The sequence below is a fragment of the Mesoplodon mirus genome (genome assembly GCF_964341445.2).
Source record: "Mesoplodon mirus genome assembly, chromosome: 12".
In the NCBI taxonomy this organism is placed as follows: domain Eukaryota; kingdom Metazoa; phylum Chordata; class Mammalia; order Artiodactyla; family Ziphiidae; genus Mesoplodon; species Mesoplodon mirus.
The window spans coordinates 76022328-76050116 of NC_138988.1; the positions used below are offsets into that span (position 1 = coordinate 76022328).

General features: G+C 55.2%; 2 protein-coding genes across 3 annotated transcripts; one reads left to right on the forward strand and one right to left on the reverse strand.

Moving 5' to 3' along the window:
• Positions 1–920: 920 nt before the first annotated feature.
• On the forward strand, positions 921–5963 carry TMEM151B (transmembrane protein 151B; the record flags this gene model as incomplete). Its single annotated transcript, XM_082638565.1, has 3 exons — positions 921–1049; positions 3157–3597; positions 4830–5963. The coding sequence occupies 3 exons, from the start codon at positions 921–923 to the stop codon at positions 5961–5963; spliced, it is 1704 nt and encodes a 567-aa protein (XP_082494691.1).
• A 3536-nt stretch (positions 5964–9499) lies between these two features.
• DRC5 (dynein regulatory complex subunit 5) lies at positions 9500–26881 on the reverse strand. Of its 2 annotated transcripts, none has more exons than XM_082638709.1 (5): positions 26632–26881; positions 17193–17565; positions 15660–16228; positions 11654–12103; positions 9500–9729 (listed from the first exon to the last, which is right to left on the reverse strand). In XM_082638709.1, exons 2-5 carry the CDS (start codon positions 17467–17469, stop codon positions 9520–9522), a joined length of 1506 nt encoding a protein of 501 aa, XP_082494835.1. In that variant the 5' UTR covers positions 17470–17565; positions 26632–26881; the 3' UTR covers positions 9500–9519. The 2 variants fall into 2 exon arrangements, with proteins under 2 accessions (XP_082494835.1, XP_082494836.1); XM_082638710.1 differs by lacking the exon at positions 26632–26881 and adding an exon at positions 26608–26631.
• Positions 26882–27789: the final 908 nt, after the last annotated feature.

The window sequence follows — 27789 nt, forward strand, 5'->3', positions numbered from 1 at the left end:
CCCAAGGTCACACAGCTAATGAGAGAGCCAGGATTAAGAATCTGTACTCAGGTTTCCTGATCTCCAGCCTAGGGCTATGTACACACTTCATTGCTTCTCTGGGGCTGTTGTCCTAGGGTAGGAAGATGATTCAGTGAAGGCTGGTTTCAATGTCCCCTCTTCTGCCCTCTGTTACTCCTTTCTCACATCTAGCTCTAATCCTTTCCTTTTCACCCTATCCCATCCTTGTTCAGATGGGTCTGGCCTCTGAAGTCTGGCTCCTGCCCTAACCCTTTACCATCCAACTGGGAATAAGGCTCTTCCCTAGGGTTCCAAGACTCAATTTCCTTTCCCCACTCTCAGCCCCGGGAACTTGCGGGAACCAAAGGTGGGGAGGGATGTTGGTTAAACCGCTGGCGCCCCCTTCACAAATAGACCGAGGAGTTTCGGCTTAGATCTTCCTGGGATGGTGCGTGTGCGTGTGGTGAGCAGGGCTGGGAGTGGGGAAGGGGTGCGGGGAGCCCCTGTTGCTTTTCCCCTTTGGGGTGGCCATTAGGTAGGCTTGGGGAAGGCGGAGTTTGGGGGGCCGGGGGCGGGGCTCCTGCGCTGGGAGGAAGAGGGGGGGCGCGCTGGCTCCAGCTCGGCTCAGACAAAAGGCGGCGGCGGGAGCGGGCGGGAGGCGGAGCGGCGCCGCGAGGGCCTCAAGGTGACACCCACCCCCGGCCCCGGCCCCCCCGGCCCGGCCCCCCAGCCCGCCTCCCCATCCCCATCCCCTAGCCCCTTACCCGTGGTGCCCCTTCCAGGCCCCCTCCCCCCGGCGGGGGGTGGGGAGCAGCGAGGGCCCCGCCCCCTCCCGCCCCTTCCCCAGAGCCGGCGCAGGATGCCCCCGGCCCCCGGCAGCCCCCCGGGAGGCCCTGAGCTCGACGCGCCCCCTCTACGCCATGTCCCCCCCTGGCTCGGCCGCGGGCGAGAGCGGCGGCGGCGGCGGCGGCGGCGGTGGCGGCCCCGGGGTCCCGGAGGAGCCCACGGCGGCGGCGGCGGCGGCGGACGAGGGCCCCGCCCGAGAGGAGGTGAGAGCCGGCGGCGCCCCTTCCCCCGGCGCGGCCGCAGCCTGGCCCCCATCCCCCGCCGCGCGCGGCCCCCGCCGGTTCCGCCGCAGCGCGGCCGGCGCCCCGCACCCCGAGCCGGCCGCCGCAGCCGCAGTCCCGCCTCGCTGCCCCCACCCGGCGGCCGGAGCTGTCCGCGGTGGCAGGGAAGGGGCCGCGCCGGGGGCGGGGCTCGGGGGTCCCGGGCAGGGGGAGGGGCCTAGGGGCGGAGCCTCGCGGATCCCGGGCTGGTCGGGGTGGGGATGGTGTCCGGGATCCCATCTCGCGGAGGGGATGCTATCTTGAAGGCCAGGCAGGGTAACTTGTAGGGGCTGCGGAGGCAGAAGAGTACCTGCCAGTTCCACGGGGGAAATGGTAGTGTTAACGTGAGTTGGGGTCCTAAAAAGGTCGAATGTGTGCAGAGGCGATCCCTCCCCTGGAGTCACTGGGAGTGTGTGCGTGGGGGATGTGCGCCTCTCTCTCCCCATATCCATGCAGGCCCCCCTCCAGGGGGCCCTGAGCCCAGGAATCCTTCCCAGTTTTGGTACCCAGCACATCCCTTGTTGGGGGTCCTACTCTTCAGTCCTCTGAACCTGGAGACAAAGAAATGGAGGAGAGTACCAGGGGCTCCTCCATCTCCCATGCACACTCGTGCACACGTTGCACACGGCACTGGGGCAGAAGCACACAGGCAGGACTCGCAGGCAGAGCCCCTTCCACACACCCTCTCACTGGGACAAGTGCACACTCAGGCACACCAAGGGGCACATATGCTCCCCTCGCAGGGCAAGGCTCCCTGAAAGGCACATGTACCCTAATCTTGTTTGCATATGCTAAGTACTATTTCCCAGCCCACCTACCTATCTACTTCCAGATCTTTCCTCGGATTTCACACCGGGTCCAGGGCCTGCTGTCTGTTACTGTGCCCTTCCTTTCTCTCCCCTCCCTTGGCTAGCCTCCAGGTCCAGCCTGGGGAATTGAAAGAAAAAGTCAGGATCTCAGCAGGAGGGTGTGTGGAGGGTTCCTAGAGCTAGACAGTGAGGGGAGGAGAGGGAAAGCCCAGGCTGCTACCAGAAATCCAACTCAGTACTCATCACTGAGTGGCTGTGGGTGCCAGCACCCAGGGTGCAAAGGGAATGAGGCCCTGCCCTCAGGAGCACCCAGTCTAGTGGAGGAGCCACACATGTAAACAACTCACCGGGACAGCTGTGGGCCAGAACGTGATAAGTGCTTTAATAGGCCCCCGTACCAAAAATCGTTTTCTCTTGACAAATGGCTGGGCTGCGAACATCTCCCTCCCTGACGCCCGACCCCCGTCCCACATCCCCTCTCCCCAGCCACATGCCTCTGCCCTTCTGGATATATCCTCCTGGACCACTTGCTCCTCAGGGACACAAACCCCCCTGCCTTTTATCTTAGAACAGGGGTAGATGTTAGGGAGACTCACAGGGGACCTGGGGTCCAGAGTATGGGGAAAGAGACAGGGCTTGGGGTTTCCTGGGAGGTATGAGGCTAATTGTCTGTGAGGGACAGGGAGGTGGATAGGTCAGAGGAAGTGGCTCCTCCTAGGTTCTGGAAGAAGGGAGGCCCCACCTGTGAAGTGGGAAGGTGATGTCAGTGGGCCCCTCTCCCCTTTCCTGGAATACCTGGAAGGGGTCCGGGCTGGGGACCTGCCTTCTCTGATGCCTATCTGTCCTCCCTGTCTTCCCTATGCACACCTTCTCCTGTTTCATTGCCATCTCTGTGTCTGTCTTTGGACTCTTTCTCTGGGTGCCATCCTATCCATCTGTGTCTTCACTGCCACCTGGGCCTTCTCCCTCCATCTCTGGCTCTGATCCCTCTGCCTCTGCACTTCCCTATACTGGCATTCCGTCCCTCTTTCCTGTCCTCATGGCTCACTCTGGGTTACTTCTGTGTTTATCTCTGGTCCTGGCCTCCCATCTTGGTCTGACTCTTCTCTGCACGTGCCTGTCTGTCTCTGCCTGTCATCTCCGGTGTCGGCCTCTGGCCCGCCATCCATCTCTGTGCTGGGCCTTGCCACTCTGTCTCACTCCGCACTCATCTTGGCCCCTTTGCCTGCCCTTCTGAGCAGCAGCGTCCCATCCAGCCCTCTTTCACCAAGTCCCTCTGCCGTGAGTCCCACTGGAAGTGCCTGCTCCTCTCGCTGCTCATGTACGGCTGCCTGGGGGCCGTGGCCTGGTGCCACGTCACCACGGTGACCCGCCTCACCTTCAGCAGCGCCTACCAGGGCAACAGCCTCATGTACCACGACAGCCCCTGCTCCAACGGCTATGTCTACATCCCCCTGGCCTTCCTGCTCATGCTGTACGCTGTCTACCTGGTGGAGTGCTGGCATTGCCAAGCCCGCCACGAGCTGCAGCACCGCGTGGATGTGAGCAGCGTGCGGGAGCGCGTGGGCCGCATGCAGCAGGCCACGCCCTGTATCTGGTGGAAGGCCATCAGCTACCACTATGTCCGCCGCACCCGCCAGGTCACCCGATACCGCAATGGAGACGCCTACACCACCACCCAGGTGAGGAGCTGGAGGGGAGCACAGGCCAGTCCCGATGGGAGGGGGTGCTGGGACCCTGCTCGACTGTCCTCAGGGGGAGGAGCACAGGCAGCAGTGAGCTCTTGTGGGCACTGCAACAGGAGGACAATAACACCCACCATAATTATAACGGCAAACACTTACTAGCAGCCAGGGTCTGCTCTAACTACTTTACAAATATCAAATCATTTATTTAACCCTCATGATAACTCTATGAGGTAGGTAACTATTACCCCCATTTTATAGATGAGGAAACTGAGGCTTGGAGAGGTTCAATAACTTGCCTAAGGTCAAACAGCTAGTGTGTGGTGGGGCTGAGATTTGAACCCCGGCAGTCTGGCTCCAGGGTCTGTATGGTTTAGTGCCTAATGGTTGGAGGTGTTTCACATGCACAGCCTCACAGGCTGATTAGTGAGGCGCCTGCTACCGAGTCCTCTTTCACAGGTAAAGAGACCTGAGCTCAGTGACTTGCCCAAGTTCTGCAGCTTCTAAGTGGTAGTGCTAGACTCAAACTCAAGGCTGTGGATCCCAAGTGTGAGGCTCCCAGAGGTGGGGGTCAGCTGGCAAAAAGGTGGAGGTAGGCCTGGGAGGCATGGAGGGGGTGTCAAGCAGCACTCCGTATACCTGCTGGGATTAGGCATATTAGAGTCCTGGTGGAAGAGGAGATTTTCCCAGATAGGGGGGACCTCTCCACTCTCTCGGTATCGGGCTGGGTAAACAAAGCCTGGGCCCTGTAAGGATCAGGAAGGAAGCCGGGTACTAGCTAAGGTGGCAGCAGGGAGACCAGAGACAAAGGGGGTCCACAGGGACCTCCTCTGGGGGGCCCATTTGGAAACACACTTGTAAAAGGGAAGACGGGTAGGCTGTTTGGGCTGATGAGGGGGCAGCGTGGGACAAAGGGTGCAGTGGCAAAAGGATCAGGCAAGCCGGAGGGAATTCAGGGCCTGGGACTGACCCCTAGACGGAGCAGGGCTTAGTTAAAGTGAGAAGGCACATAAGTAGGGATGAGTTCCTAGACCCGCCCTCATCTCTAACTCACTGATGAAGCTGAAGGCCTCAATGTCTCTATAAACCCGATGATAAGATCTTACCTGGCCCCAACCGGGAGCTAAACCAGGACAGGCTGAGGGTTTGATCCGGCGCCAAGAGCAGTGATGGGGCGGAGCAGGGTAAGCGGACAGAAGTGACTCCTGCCGCCTTCCCCGGCGCCACAGGTCTACCATGAGCGCGTCAACACGCACGTGGCCGAGGCCGAGTTCGACTACGAGCGCTGTGGCGTCCGCGACGTGTCCAAAGCGCTGGTGGGGCTGGAGGGCGCGCCGGCCACGCGGCTGCGCTTCACCAAGTGCTTCAGCTTCGCCAGCGTGGAGGCCGAGAACGCGTACCTGTGCCAGCGCGCGCGCTTCTTCGCGGAGAACGAGGGCCTGGACGACTACATGGAGGCGCGCGAGGGCATGCATCTCAAGAACGTGGACTTCCGCGAATTCATGGTGGCCTTCCCCGACCCGGCCAGGCCACCCTGGTACGCCTGCTCGTCGGCCTTCTGGGCTGCGGCGCTGCTCACGCTGTCGTGGCCGCTGCGCGTGCTGGCCGAGTACCGCACGGCCTACGCGCACTACCACGTGGAGAAGCTTTTCGGCCTGGAGGGCCCGAGCTCGGCCGGCGGCAGCGCGGGCGGAGGCCTCAGCCCCAGCGACGAGCTGTTGCCCCCGCTCACGCACCGCCTGCCGCGGGTCAACACGGTGGACAGCACGGAGCTCGAGTGGCACATCCGCTCCAACCAGCAGCTGGTGCCCAGCTACTCGGAGGCGGTGCTCATGGACCTGGCGGGGCTGGGCGCGCGCTGTGCTGGGGGCGCGTCGGGCGGCTACACGCCCACGTGCCGCTACGGCGGGGTGGGTGGCCCAGGCGCAGCGGGCCTGGCCCCGTACCGGCGCAGCTGCGAGCACTGCCAGCGCGCCGTCAGCAGCTCGTCCATCTTCTCGCGCAGCGCCCTGAGCATATGCGCCAGCCCTCGGGCCGGACCGGGGCCCGGCGGCGGGGCGGGCTGCGGGGGCAGCCGCTTCTCCCTAGGCCGCCTCTACGGCTCCCGGCGCAGCTGCCTGTGGCGCAGCCGGAGCGGGAGCGTCAACGAGGCGAGCTGCCCCACCGAGCAGACGCGGCTGTCCAGCCAAGCCAGCATGGGGGACGACGAGGACGACGAAGACGAGGAGGAGGCCGGGCCGCCGCCGCCCTACCACGACGCCCTCTACTTCCCGGTGCTCATCGTGCACCGGCAGGAGGGATGTCTGGGCCACAGCCACCGGCCGTTGCACCGCCACGGCTCCTGCGTAGAGACCTCACTGTGACCCCGGGGTCCTGGACCGGCCCGCCGGCCTCATCCCTGCCCCTCGCCGGATGGTGCTCCCCGTGTAGCGGGGGGAGTCAAGAATGTGGCCGAGGCTGTGCTGGGCACGGTGCAGGTGGGGTGGGGGGAGGCGAGGGGGCAAGGGACAGACCCCGAAGGGGCCGATTCGAGCACCCACCCCCCCACCGCCTTTCCTGTACATAAAGAGACAGCTGTGGGGAGGGGAGGGAATCCTGCCCTGGCAGAGTCGTCTCTTCCAGCCCCGCCCCTGAGTTCTAGGGGGACACCTCCACTTCCCACTCGCATACTCGGAATTTCCAGTCCCGCCTTTCAACGGATCTAATGACTGTTATGTTACGTGGCGACTGTGCTGTGGGACCCATGTTGGGCCTCGCCTCGAGGGAGAGGCCTTCGCTATGCAGCTGGGGAGGTTTACAGGCCAGGGGAAGGGCAATTGGGGCTTTCCTTCCTCCACAGCCTGGCCCCGTTGGGGCCTCTCTCTACTGAGGGGGCAGTGGTTTGGAGAACAGCAGGGCTGGCTTCCATCCAAGCTAATGAATTCGGTGGGTCTGAGGCCGGGGCAGGTGTCAGCCGCGATATTCTATCTCAAAGCCTCAAAGCCATGGAAATGTTGATCTCTTGGCGCTGGCCCCGAAGATCCGAAGATCCGAAGATCGGGGTTTCCTCTCTTCCACTCCCTCTGCTGTTGTTTATCTCACTGGGCCCTGAGAGGCTGGGTCCTGGGGGGAACTGTACTCACCACGCAGATTTCACACCTCTCCCTCCCCTCCTGCTCCCTGGCTCTGAAGAGCTGTTGCCAGGGGTGAGGGGCAAGGCAAACTGTGGAGGGCAGTGCACCTCAGTCCTTTAAACTGCAGCCTTGCCACCTGGGTTCTGGGAGGGCACTCCCTTCAGAGAGGGTTGGAGACCACCCAGGCAGCATTCCTTCAAGCTGACCAAGGTGAATGAATGACTAAGTGGGGAGAGCAGGAGATAGGCCTGGGTGACAAGGGGGAACTCAGGAAGCTAGTGGGAGTCAAAGAGGAGAGGGTCGTGAAAAGACCCCCCCAAAGGTCGGGGTGTCTGTGGGGGACGGCCCTTGCCTCCCCCGAACTTGTGGGGAAGAGTGGAGAGTGGTCGTCTGCAAGCAGAGCCTCTGCAGGGCTGAGGACATGGTCACGAACTCCAGCTGGAGAAAGACTCATTTCCAGTGGCAGGGTCAGAGGCATCTCGAAATCTTGCCCAACCCCTCTGTCCTCCCCTAGCCCATGAGCTGAAGCCCTGCTGTGTGTCCCAGGGTCTTCAAAGGGGCAAACTGCCACCACCCCAGGGCGCTGGCCCTGTGTCCTGTTCCCCCACTACTACTACCCTGATGTGCTTCCGTGTGCATGTCTGTGTACAAACCCCCTGCCCTCCCAAATACCCTGGCTAATGTTTTCCCAGCTGACAGTGCCCAGGGATTGAGCTCACATTTCCAGCTGGAGAGGAAAACCCTCAGGCCTCCAACATGGCTCACCCCTGATGCTTCTCATGTCACCTGAGCCATCAGAGCTGCTCCTTTCCCTCCTCCAGCCTCTCCCCTCTTCCTCCAGCCTAGCCAGGCCTGCACCCCCCAAGGGCATGGCCTCCACCTATGCAACATCTCCTCTGGCTCCCCTAACCTCCTTTCCTGGGGGACGGGGGGGCACAGATCGTGGGGACACCACGGCCTGTGGCCCATCAGGGTTGAGCCTAACTTTCAGGTGGAGATGGCTGAGTGGGGAGAGAGGAGGCCGGAGAAGAGGAGGCTTGGGGAGGAGGGAACAGCTGCCCACTAGGTTTCCCTGGGCAACAGTGCCACCTACCCGCCAGCACTGTGCTCTCCAGGGGCCTGGGGGTTGGAGCACCCCTTTCCTCTGAACGGACATCTTCAAGGTACAGGTGGTGAGCTGTGGCCTCAGGACCCAGTTCTTGGCCAGCTGGCACCCGGATGTCACGCCCTTGTGTGGGGCATCCTGGCCATCTCATGGCTCCAAAGAGGGAGGAACTCAGCTCCTCCTGCCTCAGGCCCATTCCTGAGACAGAACCTGAGCTGGGAGGAGGGGGAAAGGGGAGGGGCTGTTATTATTTTTGCCTGTATTGACCATTTCTGCCTAGGTCTTCTCACACAGACAGCCTCACACCTCCCACATATGCACAGACTTAGAGAGAAACCAGTTCTTTGGTCTGTTTTCTTGGTAGCTTTATTGATTGCCAGGGAAAACAAAACCAGAAAATGAACTAATCTCTAAAATTAAACTTTACACTGAATGTTCTTGTTTCTCTAATTAGACCCTCTGCTAGCAGCTGTGGCTATGTACACTCACACACATCCTCACACCTACACGTTTGCACTCGGAACTGTCAGAGGGTGTCAGGCACAGACAGACTCAAGGTTGCCCAGACAGGCACACACGTGCGGTCACTCCCAAGCCCCCTTTGGTGCTCTGCTTGTTGGAAGGAGTCCCTGGAAAGCGCCCCAAGGCTGTGGGTGCAGCCCATGACACACCCTTTGGAAACACAGGGCTGGAGGTTCAGCCCAAGGAGGATGGGAGATGGGGCTCAGCCTGAATCCATCATCAGGCCCTCTTGTGGCCCTGTGGGTAGATGTGATTCCCGTGGGTGTGGCCCCAAGGCGGGCAGCCACAGAGTGACGGGGACTCATGGAGGATGCCTGGAAGGTTTCATGTGTCCTGGGGACAAGGGCTTGTGGGGTGGGCTGGGCCTGGCTGGGGAGAAGACAGGTCTCTGTCAACTGGGTGCATCACACTGTGGCCTTTCTGTCGTGGATTTCCAAGCGCAAAGATTGTATAAATCAAACGGGTGGATAATAAAGTTGCAGATGACTCACTGACTTCCCTTCCCAGTGTCGCACCTCTCTCGCCATATCCCCGTCCGTGAGCAGCCATCTGGGGAGGCCGATGGGTCTGAGCCCCTCCTGTCACCTCTGTTTCCCCCTTCCCAGGTTGGGGGGAATGGATTGGGGATGGCGTGGCTTATAGAACTGGATGACTTAAGCGGAGTTAAGTAAAAGGGAGGTGGCATCCGCAGGGGTGATGGTGGAAGAGCCAGGCAAAGCTATGCTGTAGCCTGGCGGGGGGGGTGGGGGTGGAGAGAGAGTGAGTGTGTTTGAAGGTCAAGAGGTCAAGGATCTGTTTGGTAGAAAAATGGTGAGGAGGAGGGTGGTCAGAGAGATGGGCGACCCCCGTGGGAGATTCTGGGCAGGCACAGTCCCTTAGAGTCTGCTTTGCCTTCCCTATTCTTGGGAGAAGTCAGTCATTTCAGTGAGCCCGGTAATATCCTCTCCCTGCGTACCAGGGCTAAGTCCTATTTCCTACCCCTACCCCAGGCCCCTTCCTCTCCTCACATCTTTATCTGCACAACCCTTGATCACTCATCCCAAGGATATTCTTGGTCTCCCTCCCCACTCCCTCCAGACCAGTGTGACACTCTGCAGCAGGCATGGCAGGGGCATGAAATGAGGGATGGGGCTAGGGCAGTGACCCAGGTCTGGTCACTGCCCCAGCCCTGTCCCCATCTTATCCCACCGGGTTCTCAGGGCCCTTGGCAGTGGCTGGTGACATGAAGTGGCTGGGACTCAGGGCCCGCTGGCGGGCTGCTTCGCGGTTGGCCCAGAGGGCCTGGCCGATGAGATACTCGCTCTCCTGGGTGATATCTGACAGGCGCAAATCAAACTCCAGGAGGGTCTTGTTGTCTGACATGCCTTCTAGAAGCTGCTTCCCGCCATCCTGGGTCAGGAATACAAAGGAAAGCATCACTTGCCGCCACTACCCAGGATCACACACATGGGTGTGTACACACATACACATATTTATATAGATGTGACTGAAACAACAGTTTCACAAAACAATTCTTAACCTATTTGTGTGGCACTGACATTTTCTATCCTATTCTATCCTGTTCCATCCTATTCCCTGAGAAAAATGGTGCTCAAAGTTCACTAAATTGATTTTTCAACCCCAATGGTTTGAAAAACATGGTGCTATGTCAGTGATGGCAATTCCGCTCCTCTGGTTCAGCCATGAGCATGTGAGACAAATCTGGCTCGTGAGATATGAGGAGGAAGTTTGGAGGGAGTGACTTCTGGGAAGTTTCTCCTCATAAAAGAGAGCAAAAGAGAGTAGTGGTCTCTCTTTTTCTGCCTCTGAGCGTGGCCCAATGGAAAATGCAGCCACGATCTTGGGCTCATGAGAGTCGCACAAGAGAGGACGTGGCTGTGTGGTTAGGTAGGCAGAGCAGAGGATGGTGCTGAGCCAAGGATCTCACCAACCCCAGAGCCCCCTTCCCCCGGGCTTCTGATTATGGGACACAATGAATATTCCTCTTGTTTAAGCCATTTTCTGGTTAAGCTTTCTGTTACTTGTAGCCAAGAGCACCCCCTCTGGAGACAGCGTCTATGTGAGCAAGACCGTCCTCGGGGGAGGTTTGGTAGAGGGTGCAGGGCCCTAACTGGAGTACATGGAGGGCTGTCCTCGCTAGTTCCTACAGCTCCAGCCCCTTCTGGGTTGGGTGGGCCAGGCCTAATGTGAAAAATTCCACATTGGGAGGCAGAATGCTGCTGTTCTAAGGTTGTGATCTGACAGCGTGTTGCAAAGTCAATTCAATGGGTCACAGAAGCATTTTTTTTTTAAATGAAGCCGTGTACATTATAAAGGAAATCATCAGTATATATCACAAGCAGTACAAGTAACTTTCAAGTATGTTATATTGATGTATACGTTCACTAGGTGTTCATGATAATTGCATTTCTTACTCTGAGACTTGGTCAAGATTTGAAAGACATTGTCTATTGGAAAGGATCCAGGTTTTCAGCCTGACTGGATGCTCTCGGGCAACTCACTAACCTCGCTGAGGTTCAGTTTTCCATCTGTAAAGTGGGGTTAAGAATACACATTTTGGGCTTCCCTGGTGGCACAGTGGTTAAGAGTCTGCCTGCTAATGCCGGAGACATGGGTTCAAGCCCTGCTCCAGGAAGATCCCACATGCCGCGGAGCAACTAAGCCCATGCGCCACAACTACTGAGCCCGCGTGCCACAGCTACTGAAGCCCGTGCTCCTAGAGCCCGTGCTCCGCAACAAGAGAAGCCACTGCAGTGAGAAGCCTGTGCACCACAACAAAGAGTAGCCCCCCCGCCACCCCTCCGTAACTAGAGAAAGCCCGTGCACAGCAATGAAGACCCAACATAGCCAAAAATAAATAAATAAATATATTTAAAAAAAAAAAAGAATACACATTTTACTAGATAACTGCGAGGGTTACAGAATAACGAATGGATACTGGGTGCCTAACATAGGCACCCAGTATCCATACTATAGAACCCCGAGTAATAGAAACAGCTAGCAGTTACTGAGGACCTAGCCAGTGCCTGCAATGGATAACTGCTTTACAAGCATAACTCAGTTAATCCTCCTAGTAACAACACTTAGAAGTAGATGCTATTATTATTCCCATTTTACAGAGGAGGAGATGGAGGCCCCAGAAGGTTAAGTAACTTAACCAAGTGCTAAATGGCAGAGCTGGGGTGAGAACCGGGTAAGGGCTGTGATGCTAACAATTATCCCCTAGGCACCCCACAGCGATCAGATTCACTCCCGCCTCCCAAGGCCCCAGGGCCTCCCCTTGGCCCTGCCTGTCCCAGAAGCGGTGGCTCACCGGCCCGATGTGGTTGCAGCACAGGTTGATGCTCGTGAGCGCGGTGTTGATGGGCAGCACCTGGGAAAGGAGCGTGGCCGTGGGCTCGGACAGCTCGTTGCCCCCGAGGTGCAGTGTGGTGAGGCACTTGTTCGTCTGCAGGGCGTGGGCGAGCGCCTGGCCGCCCTCATCCTCGATGCAGTTGAGGCGCAGGTTGAGGGAGATGAGGTCGCTGTTGTGCGCCAGGGCGTGAGCCAGCGACTGGGCGCCGGGCGCGCGCACCTGGTTGTTGGCGAGGTTGAGCACGCGCAGGCGGCTGTGGCCCAGCAGCTTGGCGGCGGCGCGTGCGCCCCGGTCTCCAATGAGGTTGTGTGACAGGTCCAGCTCCTCCAGGGCCGCGTGGTCCAGGAGGCTGCAGATTAGGATGCGGGCCTTGTCGTCGTCCACCTTGCTTCGGGTCAGCCTGAAGATCTGTGGGCAGGTAGAGGGGCCACAGCACCCTGCAACCTGGAATAATCTGCCTGCCTACCTACCTCCTGCAGGTAGAGGAGGGAGCCCCAGGGAGGAGGAGTTCTGCTCTTTCAAGAACTTGGCTGGGAAGGGGGAGAAAGGTAGAGCGGTAATGGATGAGGGGTTCGGCCACCTGGCTGGCTCTTGGGCAGGGCAGCCTACCCAGCATGACACAGTAGTGCAGAATTGGTGGCAGCTAGTAGGGGGAAAAGACTACCACTTATTGAGAAATGACTATGTGCTGGGCATGCTGCTAGAACATTCCATAGCCATATCTCTAACCCTCAGCATCCCAGTGAGATGGAACAAGTTCTCTCCATTTTACAGTAGAAAATGGAGGCTTTGAGCGGATACATCATTTGCCCAGAGTCACACAATGATTAAGCTGCGGAGGCAGGTTTTGAATCCATGTCTGTTGGATGCCGCAGCCCCTCACTGCACCCTCCTCAGCCAGCTAAGCTCCACCGCGGCAAGGAGAGGAACTCTTTGAAGGAGAGTGCCAGCGTAAGAACCAGGGAGAAAGTGGGAAATGTTGAGAAACAGTAGATGGAGGGGATGAAGAAAAAAGATAAAAGAAAGGGGGTGGGACTAGCATTATGAATATCGGAGGTGGGACCCCTGTCCCTTTCCTTTTCACTGGCTTGGACCACTGCTCCCTCTGCCTTGAGACCTGAGTGGCTGGCCTCCCCATCCTTCAGTCCTCTCCTCTCTCTACATCCCTCTTAGCCAGCTCAGAATCTTTTGTCCCTCTTTTTTATTGCCTCTATCTGGCAAAGCTCCAACTGTGGATCAACCCCACTCTATTTTCTGTATGTCTGGGCCCAAGCAACTGACGTGATGGAAAATGTCACATCACAGGACTGGCTGGTATCACCGGAACCACCGATAGGCCCTCAGTGCTGAGTGCCAACTCAACTCTGCTTCTCTGGACAATACACTCTCTCATAATCTACAACAACGACGATTTCAACCTTCTCCAGCCCCTCACCCTACAGCCTGAGGTGGGTCTCCTCAGCCATTGAGTAGGAACCCTTCCTTTTCCTAATCCCAAACATAAATCCACTGCAACCCACCGCATCCACTGTCCCCTCTGCCTGGAGCCAACCGCCCTACCTCATCCCTAGACCCTGTTCTTCCTGTCTTCTCAGGAACCTTCCTTGGTCAATGAACCTGTGCCTCTCTCCTGTACTCAGCTCCTTTCTTGCAATTGGGTGGAGCTTTACATTGGTTTCATTTTTTACTTTTGTTTTTTTTATTTTTAATTTTTCCTTATTTTATTTAAGTATAGTTGATTTATAATGTTGTGTTAGTTTCTGGGGTACAGCAAAGTGATTCTTTTTCATATTCTTTTCCATTGTGGTTTGTTACAGGATATTGAATACAGTTCCCTGAGCTATACAGTAGGACCTTATCTATTTTATATATAATGGTGTGTATCTGTTAATCCCAAACTCCTAATTTATCCCTCCCACACCCCTTCTCCTTTGGTAACCATAAGTTTGTTTTCAATGTCTGTGAGTCTATTTCTGTCTTGTAAATATCTTGTATCATATTTTAGATTCCACATATAAGTGATATCATATGGTATTTGACTTTGTTTGACCTACTTCACTTAGCATGATAATCTCTAGGTCCATCCATGTAGCTGCAAATGGCATTATTTTATTCTTTTTTACGGCTAAGTAGTATTCCATTGTTTATATATACCACATCTTCTTTATTCATTCATTTAGGTTGCTTCCATGTCTTGGCTATTGTAGATAATGCAACTGTGAACACTGGGGTGCATATATCTTTTCGAATTAGAGTTTTCTCTGGATACATGCCCAAGAGTGGGATAGCTGAATCATATGGTAACTGTATTTTTAGTTTTTAAAGGAACCTCCATACTGTTCTCCACAGTGGCTGTACCAATTTACATTCCCACCAGCAATGAATGTAGGAGGGTTCCCTTTTCTCCACACCCTCTCCAGCATTTATTATTTGTAGACTTTTAAATGATGGCCATGCTGACTGGTGTGAGGTGATACCTCACTGTAGTTTTGATTTCATTTCTCTAATAATTAGCAAAGTTGAGCATATTTTCATGTGTCTGTTGGCCATCTGTATGTCTTCTTTGGAGAAATGTCTTTTTAGGTCTTCTGCCCATTTTTTGATTGGGTTGTTTTTTGGTTATTAAGTTGTATGAGCTGTTTGTATATTTTGGAAATTAAGCCCTTGTTGGTTGCGTCATTTGCAAATATTTTCTCCCAGTCTGTAGGTTGTCTTTTCATTTTGTTTATGGTTTCCTTTGCTGTGCAAAAGCTTGTACGTTTGATTAGGTTCCATTTGTTTATTTTTGTTTTTATACATTGTTTTTAAACGCGTGCAAATTTCTTCCTAAGAAAACCTAACCCCCTCTCTGTTACTGCTCTACCTTTCTCCCCCATTCACAGCCAAGTTCTTGAAAAAGCTGATCATGGTCATTCCGTTTCCTCACTTCCCACTCTCTCCATAAACCACTCCAATCTGGCCTCTGCTCCTGGCACTCCACTGACACAGCTTCTGCCCAGTGACCTCCAAGTTTGCTAAATCTGGTCCTCAGCTCCATCCCACTTCCCTGCTGCTCACCCCTTTCTTGAAAAGCACCCCTCCCTCTGCTCTGGGACACAGTGCTGTGTCCTTCTTCCCTCCCACCTCTGATTTCTTGGCAGGCTCTCTCTCTTCCAACCAGAATACTTGGGACATACTTAAACTAAAAAAATATTCGTTGTGCATCTGAAATTCAAATTTAACTGGATGTCCTATATTTTTATTTGGTAAATCTGGCAACTCTGTTCGAGTTGCAATTTTACATTTATATGATTGCTGATTACTGCCTTTTATCCCCACCAGACTGTTAGCTGGAGGGCACAAATGGTATAATTGTGCTCATGATTGAATCTTCAGCACCTAGGACAGGGCCTGGAGTGCAGATGTGTGTTGGATGACTAAATGGCTGGTGAATGGGCAGGGCAGTGCCTTGTGCATCTCTGCATCCCCAGAACCCAGCTTGGTGCAGAGTGCATAAAAGGACACTTGGTCAGGGACTTCCCTGGTGGCGCAGTGGTTAAGAATCCGCCTGCCAATGCAGGGGACACGGGTTTGAGCCCTGGTCCAGGAAGATCCCACATGCCGAGGAGCAGCTAAGCCCGTGCGCCCCAACTACTGAGCCTGCGCTCTAGGACCCATGTGTCGCAACTACTGAGCCCGAGTGCTGCAACTACTGAAGCCTGCGTGCCTAGAGCCTGTGCTCGGCCACAAAAAAAGCCACCGCAATGAGAAGCCCACGCACCGCAACGAAGAGCAGCCCCTGCTCACTGCAACTAGAGAAAGCCCGCGCCCAGTGACGAAGACCCAACGCAGCCAAAAAGAAAAAAAGAAAGAAAGAAAAAGGACACTTGGTCAATGAGCGAGAAGGAAATAGGAGAAGGTGGGGATACAAGAGAAAGGGAAGGGAAGAGGGAATCAGAGAGATGCTGAGAATGGCAGGTGGTACCTTGAGGGTGTGGCATGCCTTGACTGTGGCCGCCAGGGAGTGGCAGTCGCGGTAGGTGAAGAGGAAGAGGTTCCACTCGAAGTTCATGCCACAGTCCTTGACACCATACACCAGGTCCAGCTCCTCCAGGTGGCTCAGGCCAGCCACCAGGTCGCCCAGTTGGTAGTGGTCCGTGGCCGGCTCCTCCATCTCTCCTTCACTGCCGGAGTCGGACTGATCCCCGCCCCGAAGTGTGGGCGGGAGCTGCACGGGCGGAAGGAACTGATCCACCCGGATCGTGTGCACGTAGTTCCTGCAGAGCGGCAGCAGGCTGAGGATCACCTCGGGGTCCGTGGTGCTTGGGATGAAGTGCTTCAGCAGGTTCTCCAGGTGCAGCTCGAAGAACATGCGCTTCCAGCTGCCGCCGTGCTCATCCACGTGGCACACGGGCCAGCGTTGCGTGCAGCAGCGGCGCCAGTAGTTCTCATCCTCTATCAGGTTGGCGGTCACAGCCAGAGGCAGGTCGGGGGACAGGCGGTTCAGGACCTTCTTCTGATGCTCTGGGAGCAGCTGCTTCAGGATAGGGTTGTCTTTGGGAACAGAAATAGGAGTCACAGTGTTGGGGACGCTGCACATGCTACCCTGAGCTGAGCCTGTCTGGGGGCACCCAGGAAAGGGAAGACCCCCGGTCTTTAGGGAAGCCCAGTTTGAGAGAGGAGGCAGACTTTATTCTCAGGGAGGCTCAGTCTGAGGAGGGAGACATCACCCCTGACTCTGGGTTGTTCCCAGTTGAAGGTAGATGTCTTAGCATTTGGTCTCAGGGAGCTCCCAGTCTGAGGCAGAATCTCAGGTCCAGCCCTCAGTCATTCCTTAATCTAGTAGAGGAGACAATCCCTGACTTCAGAGGCTCCCAGTTTGATTTGATTCATTCATTTCAAAACAAAATGTTTTTTTGAGCACCTACTATGCACCACACACCGTTCTAAGTGCTGAGGATACAAGAGTGAACAGAGGCAGACTATAAACAAGTCAAATGAATATATTGTAGGTCTGGTGGTGACAAGTGCTGTAGACAAAATGATGGCCCTGTCCTCAGAGAGCTCCCCATCTGGTAAGAGAGGTTGGCAACTCATCTTTGAAAAGGATGAACATTTACAGAGACTGAAGTACAGAACAAACCAAGAACCTATACACGCCACGGAAGACTCCGAGAGAGTGGAGGACGGTCAATCAGGGAGGGCTTTCTGGAGGAGGAGGTAGGTATGGCTTGGGCTGGGCTTTGTTGGAGAGAGTGGGAAAGGTGAGGAACAGGCATAGGCATGGAGGGCACAGTGTGTGTGGGAGCCTGGTGGGACCTGGAAGTGGGGACGGCCAGAGAAACTGTCCTGGCCTCTGGGGAGGGGGGAAGGGAGGTGCTGAGTGGGGATGGGGATGCTGTGTGGGAGGGCAGGGGCTGCCCCAGGACCCAGCTCTGAGGCCTCACCTCCAGGCAGTCCCCGCCCGCTGGGCCCCACTCCTGGCCTTCTCTCCCGACCGAGGCAGGGACAGACTCACTCTGGAAGTTCTTGACAATGTGTTGAATGCAGAGTTCTGTGAGGAGGGGCACAATGGCCACTGACCACTCAGCATCCTCAGCGATGATCCTGCGCATCCGACGTACCCCAGCCCCGGAACTCGGGCCCTTGGACTTCACTGGGGGTGGGATGACAGAGGACTTTGAGGGCTGTGGGCCTGTGCTCGAAGCTTGGCCGGCAGTGGAGGACTGGTCCTGGGTGGAGATTGAGGACCAGCTGGGGACCGACAGTGAGGGTGTTATCTGGGTTTCCTCCATGCTGGGGACTGACAACACAGGGACAAGTGGCCTCTTGGTGATGGCCTTGTGACAGGGAGTTTCTCAGACAGGCGGGTCCTGGATGCAGGCGGGAACCTGGAGCAAGAGGAAGGGATGGAGTTGTTACTTTGGAGGGTCTTGGTGGGCTTTTACCAAGAGACATAGCCGGGGTGGTTCTTAAGGGTCAATCTCTGGATTAGAGCAAATCCAGGTGCAAATCCCACTAGCTGGGTGGCCTTGGGCCAGTTACTGAAACTTTCTGAGTTTCAGACGCTTCCTCTGTGAAATGAGGCTAACGATTACCAGTAAGCTGATCGGGAGGAGTGAATAAAAATGATGCATCCAAGGCGGCAGAGCCTACTGTGACACGTAAAACTGTAGCAAGCAACAGCCCCGCAGTTTAGACAGGAATAGCTACACAGCAATTACAAGCAATTGCTGGATGCTGGACCCTGTTTTTAGTTTTTTATGCATATCAGCTCATTTGATTCTCACAAAAGCCTTTTTGAGATAGGCACTGATAGACTCATTTTTCTGATGTGAAACTGAAGCACAGGGAGGTTAACTGACATGCCCAATGTCACAAAGCTTATAAATAACACAGGTGGATTTAAACTCAGTCTATCAAGTTGGGCCAAAAGACTGGGGTATGATAAAGAACCATTTAGTTCAAAACAGCTCCCTGCACAAAGTATTTTACAGAACAGCAACTGCCTGACCAGGAGGATGGGGTCGAGAACAGCACTGGCCAATAGAAACATACAAACAGAAATATAATGAATGCCAAAATGCAAGCCACATATACTATTTAAAAATTTCTCGCACAATGGGCTTCCCTGGTGGCGCAGGGGTTGAGAGTCCGCCTACCGATGCAGGGGACGCGGGTTCGTGCCCCGGTCTGGGAAGATCCCACATGCCACGGAGCAACTAGGCCCGTGAGCCACAACTACTGAGCCTGCGCGTCTGGAGCCTGTGCTCCGCAACAAGAGAGGCCGCGATAGTGAGGGGCCCGCGCACCGCGGTGAAGAGTGGCCCCCACTTGCCACAACTAGAGAAAGCCCTCGCACAGAAACGAAGACCCAACACAGCCAAAAGTAAATAAATAAATTTAAAAAAAAAAGTAACAAATGTTCAAGTACAATTGGTGTCTTTAAAAAAAAAAAGATACTATGTTGTCTCTCAAATAATAGGCATTGAATAAAATTAAATTAATAAAAAAAAATTTCTCGCACAGACATTAAAAAAGAGAAAACAAGTGAAATTAGTTTTGTTTAACCCAATATGAACAAAATATTATCGCTTAAATAAGTAATCAATATGAAAATTATTAATATTATGTATGTATTTATATTAAGCCTTTAAAATCTGATGGCTAGTGGCTACTGTTCTGGGTGGTACAGGAGAGAGGGGAAGGAGAAGGGGAACTGGACTCATGCCCTGCCCAGGGTGCCAGCACCTTTTCCTCTTCCCTCTGAGGGCTCCAGCTCAGCTCCCTCCCTTCAATCTCCCCATCCCAGTCTTCCTAGTTCTCCCAGCCTCCGGGCATTCCAGACGGCAGCGGGAAGGAGTGGGAGGCGACAAGGCAGCTAAATCTGGGGCTGAAGTCAGAAGACAGAGAATGTGTCCGGGGCTGCCCCCGCCCTTCCATTTGTCCATTCCTGCACCCTTGCTGCAGGTGTCCCTGCCCCGAGACTGCAGGCGGAACAGGGGCCGCTCAGCCGGGCACACAGCTCGTGCTCTGGGTTTGCTCCCTGACTCGATGCACTGTGTAGTGGCTGGTGGGAAGGACAATCTGAACCAGCAAAGGTGTCCTTGGCAGATGGAGGGGACCAGATGGTGCTCCCTGGTCCTCCAGGCATCTCAAGGAGGAAGAGCCTGGCTCTGTGTGTGTGTGTGTTTGTGTGTGTGTGTGTGTGTGTGTTAGAGAGAGAGGAGGGAGAGAGAGAGGCAGGAGGGGGCAGTGTAAGGAAGATATCTATGTATTTTTGTGGCACACTTATGCAAATCAAATGCAAATTGACAAACAGATTGGGTCCAGAATTGTGGAATAAGCAGCTGGTGCTTTTTGACTAATGGTCCTTCAGAGGGTGTGGCTGGGAGGGGGTGCTGCTTGGAGGCACCAGATGACTTTGCATTTCTGGCTTTGCCAGTGACTTGCTGTGTGACCTCGGCCAAGTTACTTAGTTTATCTGAGCTCCAGTTTCCTTATCTGTAAAAGGGGATAGTAATATCTTCCTATGCAGGCTGTGGTGGAGATTCCCCCTAGGTATTTGATAATATTTGACAAGAGTACTGGAAGGGGTGTGTGGAGGATAAAGGCGTTCTGAGGGACAGGGGTCTTGGGCTGGGGAGGGAAAGCCCTAGAGACCTGCTTCTTGAGTGCCGACCTCAGATGGTGTCTTTGAGTGAGGCCCTTCCCTGTCTCCAGGGGACACGTGAAGGGCAAGGTGGTGGTGGTGTTCGGGTCTGGATAGAAGGATGAGGAGCCTGGCAGTCTGGGCAAGAGGAGGAGGAAAGGGACAACAGGCCAGCCCTGTTCCTGCCAGCTCCGCACCTGGACGCCTGGGGCTCCCTCCACAGTTCTGGCCTAAGACATGCCGGTATTCCCCTTGGTCCCAGATGCATCCCAGGACACCCTGTGGGCCATGCCCAAGGGAGCAGAACCCAGCTTGGCCCGGGGAGCTGGCTCTCCAGGCATTTCTCACAGCACTGCCAGGCCTCACCGTCCTGGTTGGTGGTCCCTTCTTCCTCTCAGGAAGCCACATGTTGGGAGACCCCACCTGGGGCCTGGTGGGGTGCTCTCTGGAACAGGGTGGCTCTGCTCTCACTGCCTATTGCCTTAGGCATTAGGACCTGGCAGCCCTTCCTAAGGTCTGGGCCTAACCGCTCTGGCCGCTGTTTGGAGCCTGCAGCCTTCTCCGGGCAGGGCGCTGCAGGACACCCCCCAGGGCTGGTCCAGGGCCCTGAGCCCCCTCCTCAGAAAGAAGGGGCAGGGCGGCCCTCCATGTGCTCAGCATGCTTCACTGGTAGAAAAAAAGAGCTCCTATTGTCCTGCAACGTTTACAGAGACCTCCATACCACGAGGTCTGATGTCATTCTTTAAGGCAAATATTGACAACATTAACCTCATAATTAGGTCAGAGTTGATAGTTTTCACTCATCACTTCCTGAATTTTTTTTTAAAAGTCGACATTACAAAAATATTTTTGGCAAGCAAATTGTTACCAGACAGAGGATTCTTCTAAGAAGGATTTTAGTTCCAAAAGTTGCTTTAAAAAAATACTTAAAAGAACCAATCAAGGGCTTCCCTGGTGGCGCAGTGGTTGAGAGTCCGCCTGCCGATGTAGGAGACACGGGTTCGTGCCCCGGTCCGGGAAGATCCCACATGCCGTGGAGCGGCTGGGCCCGTGAGCCATGGCCGCTGAGCTTGCGCGTCCGGAGCCTGTGCTCCGCAACGGGAGAGGCCACAACAGTGAGAGGCCCACGTACCGCAAAAAAAAAAGAGAACCAATCAAATATAAAACAAAGTATGTTTCAAATGATAAGGAGCAAGACGAACTCCTTGCCTCCCAGGCACTGATGTTACAAAGACGGTATCAAGTCGCAAGCCGCATGCCCGACCCTGCCCTTCTCAACCACTGCACAGCTGCCACTCTCTCAACTCTGCTCGGGGCCTCCGGATCATTCTCCAAAAGCTTCCATCGCAGGCTCCTCTGACTCGGCCCAGCCCTCAGGGTTTAGCTGTGGCTGCCCGGCCTCACTTCGTCCTCTTGCTGGGCTGCAGCTCTCCCGTCGCCTCTGAGCTCCAGACTCAGGGCCGCTGGCCTGCCTCCCGGCTCCCGCAGATTCAACCTGCCCCCCAAGAGAACTCAGTGCCTCCTGCGAGCTGCTGCTCCTCCTGGCTCCCTACCTCGGCCAGGGGTACCAGGGGCCCTCCAGGTGCCTGAACCCCGAAGCTGGGAACCACCTCTCTCCTTCAGGCCCCCCACCTGGTTACTGCTGTTTCCCCTCACTTCTGCTTCTCCCACCCCAGGGTCCCTCCGCTCCCCTCCTGCTGCAGCCTTAGCTCAGGGCCTCACTGTCCACCTGGACCGTAGCTGCAGCTGCCCAGCACTGGGTGTGTCATCCAGCATCTAGCCTTCCCAGAGTTGCCGTGGCAGGCCTCCGTGTAAGCCCGCCACTCATGGGGTGCAGCCCAGCTTCCTCAGCTCCGTGTAGAAGGCCCTCTGTGACCGGACGCTCTATTTGAAATAAACTCCTCTCTGCATCTGGAACCCTGCAGACCAGTCTATGCCACCCAGCCTTTGCTCAAGCTGCTCCTTCTTCCTGGAATGCCTTTCCCACGGTCTTGGCCTGGGAAACGGACCCTCACTGGTCTTGTGAGCCTGAGCTCAAGCACCATTTTCCCTCTGGAGCCTTTTAGCTTCTCTTGTGCCCCACCTTCCCTTTGTCAGACCCCCCCACCCCAGTACCTGTGTCACTTCGGTGGTGACTGACCACTCTCTCCCCACACCCACACTAGACTGTGGGCTCCTCCCGGTGTGGGGACAATTTCTTACTCATTTTCGTCTCTAATCCCTAACCCAGTGTCAGGTCTGCTGGGGAGGCAGCTGGTGATTGGGGCTGCCCCACCTCCTCTGATCATAGATTCTGGCCAATAGGAGTGCCCTGTATTGGTCAGAGTGATTGGTTCAGGGGTGCACCTGATGTAAGCCAATCAGAGTCCTTCTTGGGACTTGTCCAAGTGGAGGTAGACAAAAGGACATATGTCCTTGAAGGATACGGATCCCCTGCTGCTGGAAGCTGTTTCCCTTCACATGGAAAAGGCCTGTCTGAGGCAGGAGGAAATGCTGCCTGGTGGAGACCAGTAGGAATGGGAGGTGGACAGAGCACGCTGGGCACCTCTGGTCCCCAGGCCTCGTCCCCGAGGGCCCTCTGAGGGCTTCCTTCAGTTCTGAGACCTAACTCGACAGCCTTCTGACAAGTCCCTTTTGCTGAAGCTAAGAGTTGGGTTTCTGCCCCTTTGTGACCAAAGGGTCCTGACCATTTGGGTGGTTCACCATTTGGTGAATGAAATTACAGGAAAAATCCTAAATCGGTAGATGAACTAGTTCAATGGGTTGGCCAGGGGCCGCCAGGCTATTACTCACCTGGCCTGACGTCTAGCTCCAAAGGCCTGTTCCTCTCCCGACCACCTGAGCCTCCGACCTCATCTCCCATCTCTCCAGCCACAGGACAGTATCAGCACTTAACAGTTACAAGTTTCTTTCAGAATGCTTCTCTACACTGAGTCAGGGCAGGCTTCTCACCCCCATTTTATGGATGAAGAAACTGAAGACCAGACCAGGAAGTAACAAGTCCCCGGATATCTAGGAGGGCTGGGGCCAGGGTCAGGGCCTTGGTTGCCTCTATCCAAAGTGCCCTGCTCTTCCAGTCACTTCCCCTGCCTCCACTAGGAAAGAAAAAGCCTGTTCTTGTTCCCTGGGAAGCAGGCGTCCCAGGGATCTGTCAGGGAGGGTCTCCCCAGGCTGGGTTTTGGCACCCCACTATGGGAATTTCAGGTCCCTAACATGAGGCTTTCATCCCTGTTATATTAAAATGCATTTCCTCCCTAATGAACTGAAATCTTCACAGTCCATACATGCGTGTGTATATATCCCTATGTTAACCTTGAACTGCTATTTACTTATTTATTTATTTTATTTTTTGGCCGGGCCATGCCGCTAGCGTAATCTTAGTTCCCCAACCAGGGATTGAACCTGGTCCATGGCAGTGAAAGCGCTGAGTCCTAACCACTGGACTGCCAGGGTATTCACTGAACTCATTGTTTTAGGTCAAACAAAAGCATAGTAGGGCTTCCCTGGTGGCGCAGTGGTTGAGAGTCCGCCTGCCGATGCAGGGGACATGGGTTTGTGCCCCGGTCCGGGAGGATCCCACATGCCGTGGAGTGGCTGGGCCCGTGAGCCATGGCCGCTGAGCCTGCGCATCCGGAGCCTGTGCTCCGCAACGGGAGAGGCCACAACAGTGAGAGGCCCACGTACCGCAAAAAAAAAAAAAAAAATTATGAAAATGCATCTCATCATTTTAGGTCAAACAGAAGCACAGTAAATTATGAAATATATACTGATATTAATGTAGCAAACTTTAAAAAAATGTAGGTCATGCAATATATTATCCTATCTTACAGTTTAAGTCAGAAAGGGGATATAGATATATCTCCCCTCTTATCAGTCGTCCACACCTCGGTGTGAATGAGTTTCAGGTCCAAAAAGCAAAGTTGGGAAGGGGGCAAGGAGAATGCACCGCTGAGTTGGGGGGACTGGGGAGGCGTCACAGGAGAATGAGAAGCCAGGAGAACTGAGGTAACTCCTCCTCCTTCTCAGGGCAGCCTTAGTCTGGCCTGGGCATCACCAGTCTGCAGCTGGGGGTGGTTCTAGTGACACTATCTTCCCTAGAAGCCTGTGGATAGGTAGACACCCATTAGCCAGCCTCCCACAGCCCCCAAGGGCCCATAGAGCACAGCCCCAGAAGTGGCAGAGTGGGTACCTTCCCTTCTGGAGCCTTCTCTCCCTGGGGAGCCAGTGGGGCTGTCAGAGAATCCCAAAGTTTGAAGACCGGGAGGGTGTTCAAGACTCTGTCCTTCTCTGGGGCAGGAATCCTCTTGACGTTCCAGAAAGGTGAGCGCCACCGAGAGTGAGTGCCTCTTATGCCACCATCTGTGTCCCCCTCTAAGGGCACACCCTGCCCTCAGATGGGAAAGTGGGGACAACCCAGTGATCTTTCATCTCCTGATACCTGTCTCATGGGCTTGTGGGGCCTCACATGCTATGTCTCCAACATCAACCCTGCCAACCCAGGGCCACAATCCCTGAAGAAAGGTAAATCCTCCTCCTCCTTCCCTGGTCCCAACCCTGTGTCCTCAGGACCAGCGTCCAGGGTCCTGAAATCACATTCAACCTATAACTCAAAGGGTTAGGTGTTAAGGTCTGCTCTTTACATGCCCAAGCACAGGCAACAGAAAGTGATGAGGGGCTTCCCTGGTGGTGCAGTGGTTGAGAATCCACCGGCCAATGAAGGGGACATGGGTTCGAGCCCTGGTTCGGGAAGATCCCACATGCTGCAGGGCAACTAAGCCTGTGTGCCACAACTACTGACCCTGCACTCTAGAGCTTGCGAGCCACAGCTGCTGAAGCCCACACACCTAGAGCCTGTGCTCCGCAGCAAAGAGAAGCCACTGCAATGAGAAGCCCGAGCACCGCAACAAAGAGTAGCCCCCACTCACAGCAGCTAAAAAGAAAGCCCATGCGCAAGAAAGACCCAACACAGCCTAAAAAATAATAAATTAAAAAAAAAGTGATGAGATGTCTCAGTTTGGCCAGGAGTGTCCTCATTATTTATTTTTGGCTGCGTTGGGTCTTCATTGCTGCGCTCGGGCTTCCCCTAGTTGTGGCAAGCAGGGGCTACTCTTTGTCGCGGTGCGCGGGCTCCTCATTGCGGTGGCCTCTCTTGTTGTGGAGCATGGGCTCTAGGCGTGCAGGTTTCATTCGTTGTGGCTCACGGGCTTCAGTAGTTGTGTTAGATATTACGACGAAGATGTTAGATGCTGTACCTATGTAAGCCTATGAAATCTTCAATTTTATTTTTGAGGATTACTATTATGAAAACTCTATTATCCTCATTTTACAAACAGGAAAACAAAGCAAACAGAGGCTTAGAGAACTTAAGTAACTTGCTAAGCATCACACAGCGAGTACGTGGAGAAGCTGAGCTTTGAGCTGATGTCTGTCCTAAGCTCTCCCTTACTTTTCTGCACAAAACCAGAGACAAATCATGAGATGCTGGGATTGCTTCCTAAATTGCCCTAGACCCAGTCGTCACAGCACTTTTCCAGTGGGCCTTCCACTCTCTCCAGCGTGGAGCCCAGGGTTACCCTCATTGCTGCTGACCTAAACAGCCCAGGCTCCCTCACCCCCTAAGTCACTTCCAGGCACAGGGTCCTTCTGCAAAACTGGATTATCACCTGTATCCTTAAGCTTTTGAGGCCCCACGAGGACCCAAGAGATACTGCAGAGCTGTGCTCTCCTGCCCCATGGTCCACACCGGGCCCTCCATGCTCCTCCCAGACCTAGGATTCAATGCTCGACTCTCCAGCACATTCCCTCTTCTCAGAAAGTTCTCAGACCTTCTCCATCCTTCTCGAGTCCTCAGTTAAATCCAACCACTTTGTGCAGAGGCTCCTCCTGCCTGCCCAAACGGGAAAGTTGAAGATGCTAGGGGAGGGAGTGCCCTCTCCCCTTCCTGCTCACCACATCCCAGGTCCTCACCTCCCTCCCTCAGAACTGAGAAGCAGAAGCACCTGGCCTTCTTTAGGCCCCTGAGCACCTCTGTGGCCTTGGACACCCCCTCTGGGCTGGCTGGGCTTTGATGCCCCCTCACCCCACCTCCCCCGCCACCTTCTCTGATGGTGCTTCCTCTGCCTTCTCAGCCAGCTTCTCCTCAGGGCCCTGGGCTTTTGTCTACATCCCCCCCGCCGATCCCTTTCACGCGTACTGTATCAGACCCTACCTCAGGCCAAGTCACTGGCACATTCACATTTGGGAATTCACAGTTTGCAGAATCATAAATGAGGGGCACAAAAGTTTCTCTGACAGCTCTGGTCCACCACCCTTGGTCTCTGGCTGGTGAAACAGTCTTATCACACCCTTGGGCCAGGCCCACTTATGTCTGTTGTCTTGAGGGACTTCAGCCAGCAGGAGCTGGGAATAGAGGTCGGCCTTTATGGGAAGACTGGGGCCGGGGGGGCTTGGGACTACTTTCCCCCACGACCTATTCTTGCTCCACTTTCCCCTTTCTCCATCTCACGGACTCCCTCCCCTGACTCGCAGACCCTGGGCATTTGCAGTGGCTGTAGCGGGTTAGGAGGCACGGATCCCACTTCAAATGGGGGTGGGGTTGGGGGCCTCTCGTAGGTACAGACCGGCTCTTTCTCCCCACGCGAAATATGGAGCCAAGGCTGCGGCAGCCTGCAGACTTCGGCCGGGTGGGAGGACGCTGGAGGAGTTCCCGCGCCCCGTGGGTGGGAGTCGAGGCAGGGGGAGCTCAGCCGGCTAGGGGAGACCGGGGTCGAGGTTGCCTCACCGCTTCGGAGGCCTGGGCGCTCACCTTCCCGCAGGTCCCTCGCGGCGCAGGTCGTTAGGGACGCCCTGCGTCACTAGGGGCCGGATCCTAGACGACGAGTGCGCGTGCGCACTTCTGCAAGCCGGTCTCCGCTCTTGGAAGGTTGTTGCAGCGCGCCTTGGCCCAGGGTCGACGCAAAGAAGTGTCCGTCTGAGGCGCTGTGTGGGGCCACCAAGCGGGCAGTGGGAACCCTGGCGGTGCGGCACGCTTTGTGCGTCTTGGGGACATGTTTAGGAACGGGTGGGCTTTTGAGGGGGAAGGTGGGGAGTGGGGGATGGCGGCAGGGCTCCTGGACCGCTACAGTGCTCTTCCTTCTCGGAGCCTTTTGTGTGGAAATGGAGGTGGGCATGACGAATGGAAAGAGGGTCTCGGAAAAGCATCAGCAGCCAGTCTTTTCTGGAAGAGGAGAAGGGTGGAAGAGCACCTGTAGGCGTTCCTGAACTCCCCTGAGGCCGCCAGTTGACTCCAGGCCCTGCAGGGGAGCAGTGGCCTGCGGCATCCCTGCAGAGGTACCCTTGGCCTTTCTTCAGGGTGTCAGCAAGGCTGAAGAGTGGCACCAGGCAGGAAAGCCCAGGCCTCCACAGTGCTCCCTCCCACAGCCCCAAGCCTGATACCAGGAATGACCAACTTCATGGGGGCTGGCTAGTTAGAAAAGGAAATTGTCCTTCAAGAGGGGAAGAGCAACCAAGAGTAGTAGGAAGTTTCAGTGCAGACAGAGCTTAGCTTTAATTTCAGCTCTGCTGATGATTACTAGTTGGTTACCCTGGACAGGTTAGCACCTTAGAAGTTCAATTAACTCATTAATAAAATGGGTACCCCCAACTCCTCACCTTGGTGTCCACATGTAGAGAGACAGGTCTTTGCTGAGCACCACTGAACAGTGGCCACTGCTGCAGTTGCCAAAATCCCAAGGGAAAGCTTTGCAACTCCTCAGGGCTACAAGCAGCCAGGGTCCAAGAATTCAGGTCCCTTTCAAGCCCTCATCAGTGATTTACTAACGAATCACTGGTGCCTCACTTAGAACAAGAAATCATGCAGGAAATGACGTCAGGAGGGCCTGCTCCACTCTAATAATTTTGACTAAATGGCCACAGAACTTCACAGCCAGGGAGCCTCTGACTTGGAGATGGGTCCCGAGGTCCC

Bases quoted from the DNA above. Each gene is read 5' to 3' on its own strand.
- DRC5 (XM_082638709.1), bottom strand. From the start codon at position 17,469: ATGGAGGAAACCCAGATAACACCCTCACTGTCGGTCCCCAGCTGGTCC. The intron at 12,104-15,659 runs GTACCACCTGCC...ACCTGCCCACAG, and splicing joins AGGCATGCCACACCCTCAAG to ATCTTCAGGCTGACCCGAAG. The intron at 9,730-11,653 runs GTGAGCCACCGC...TTCCTGACCCAG, and splicing joins GCTGCAACCACATCGGGCCG to GATGGCGGGAAGCAGCTTCT.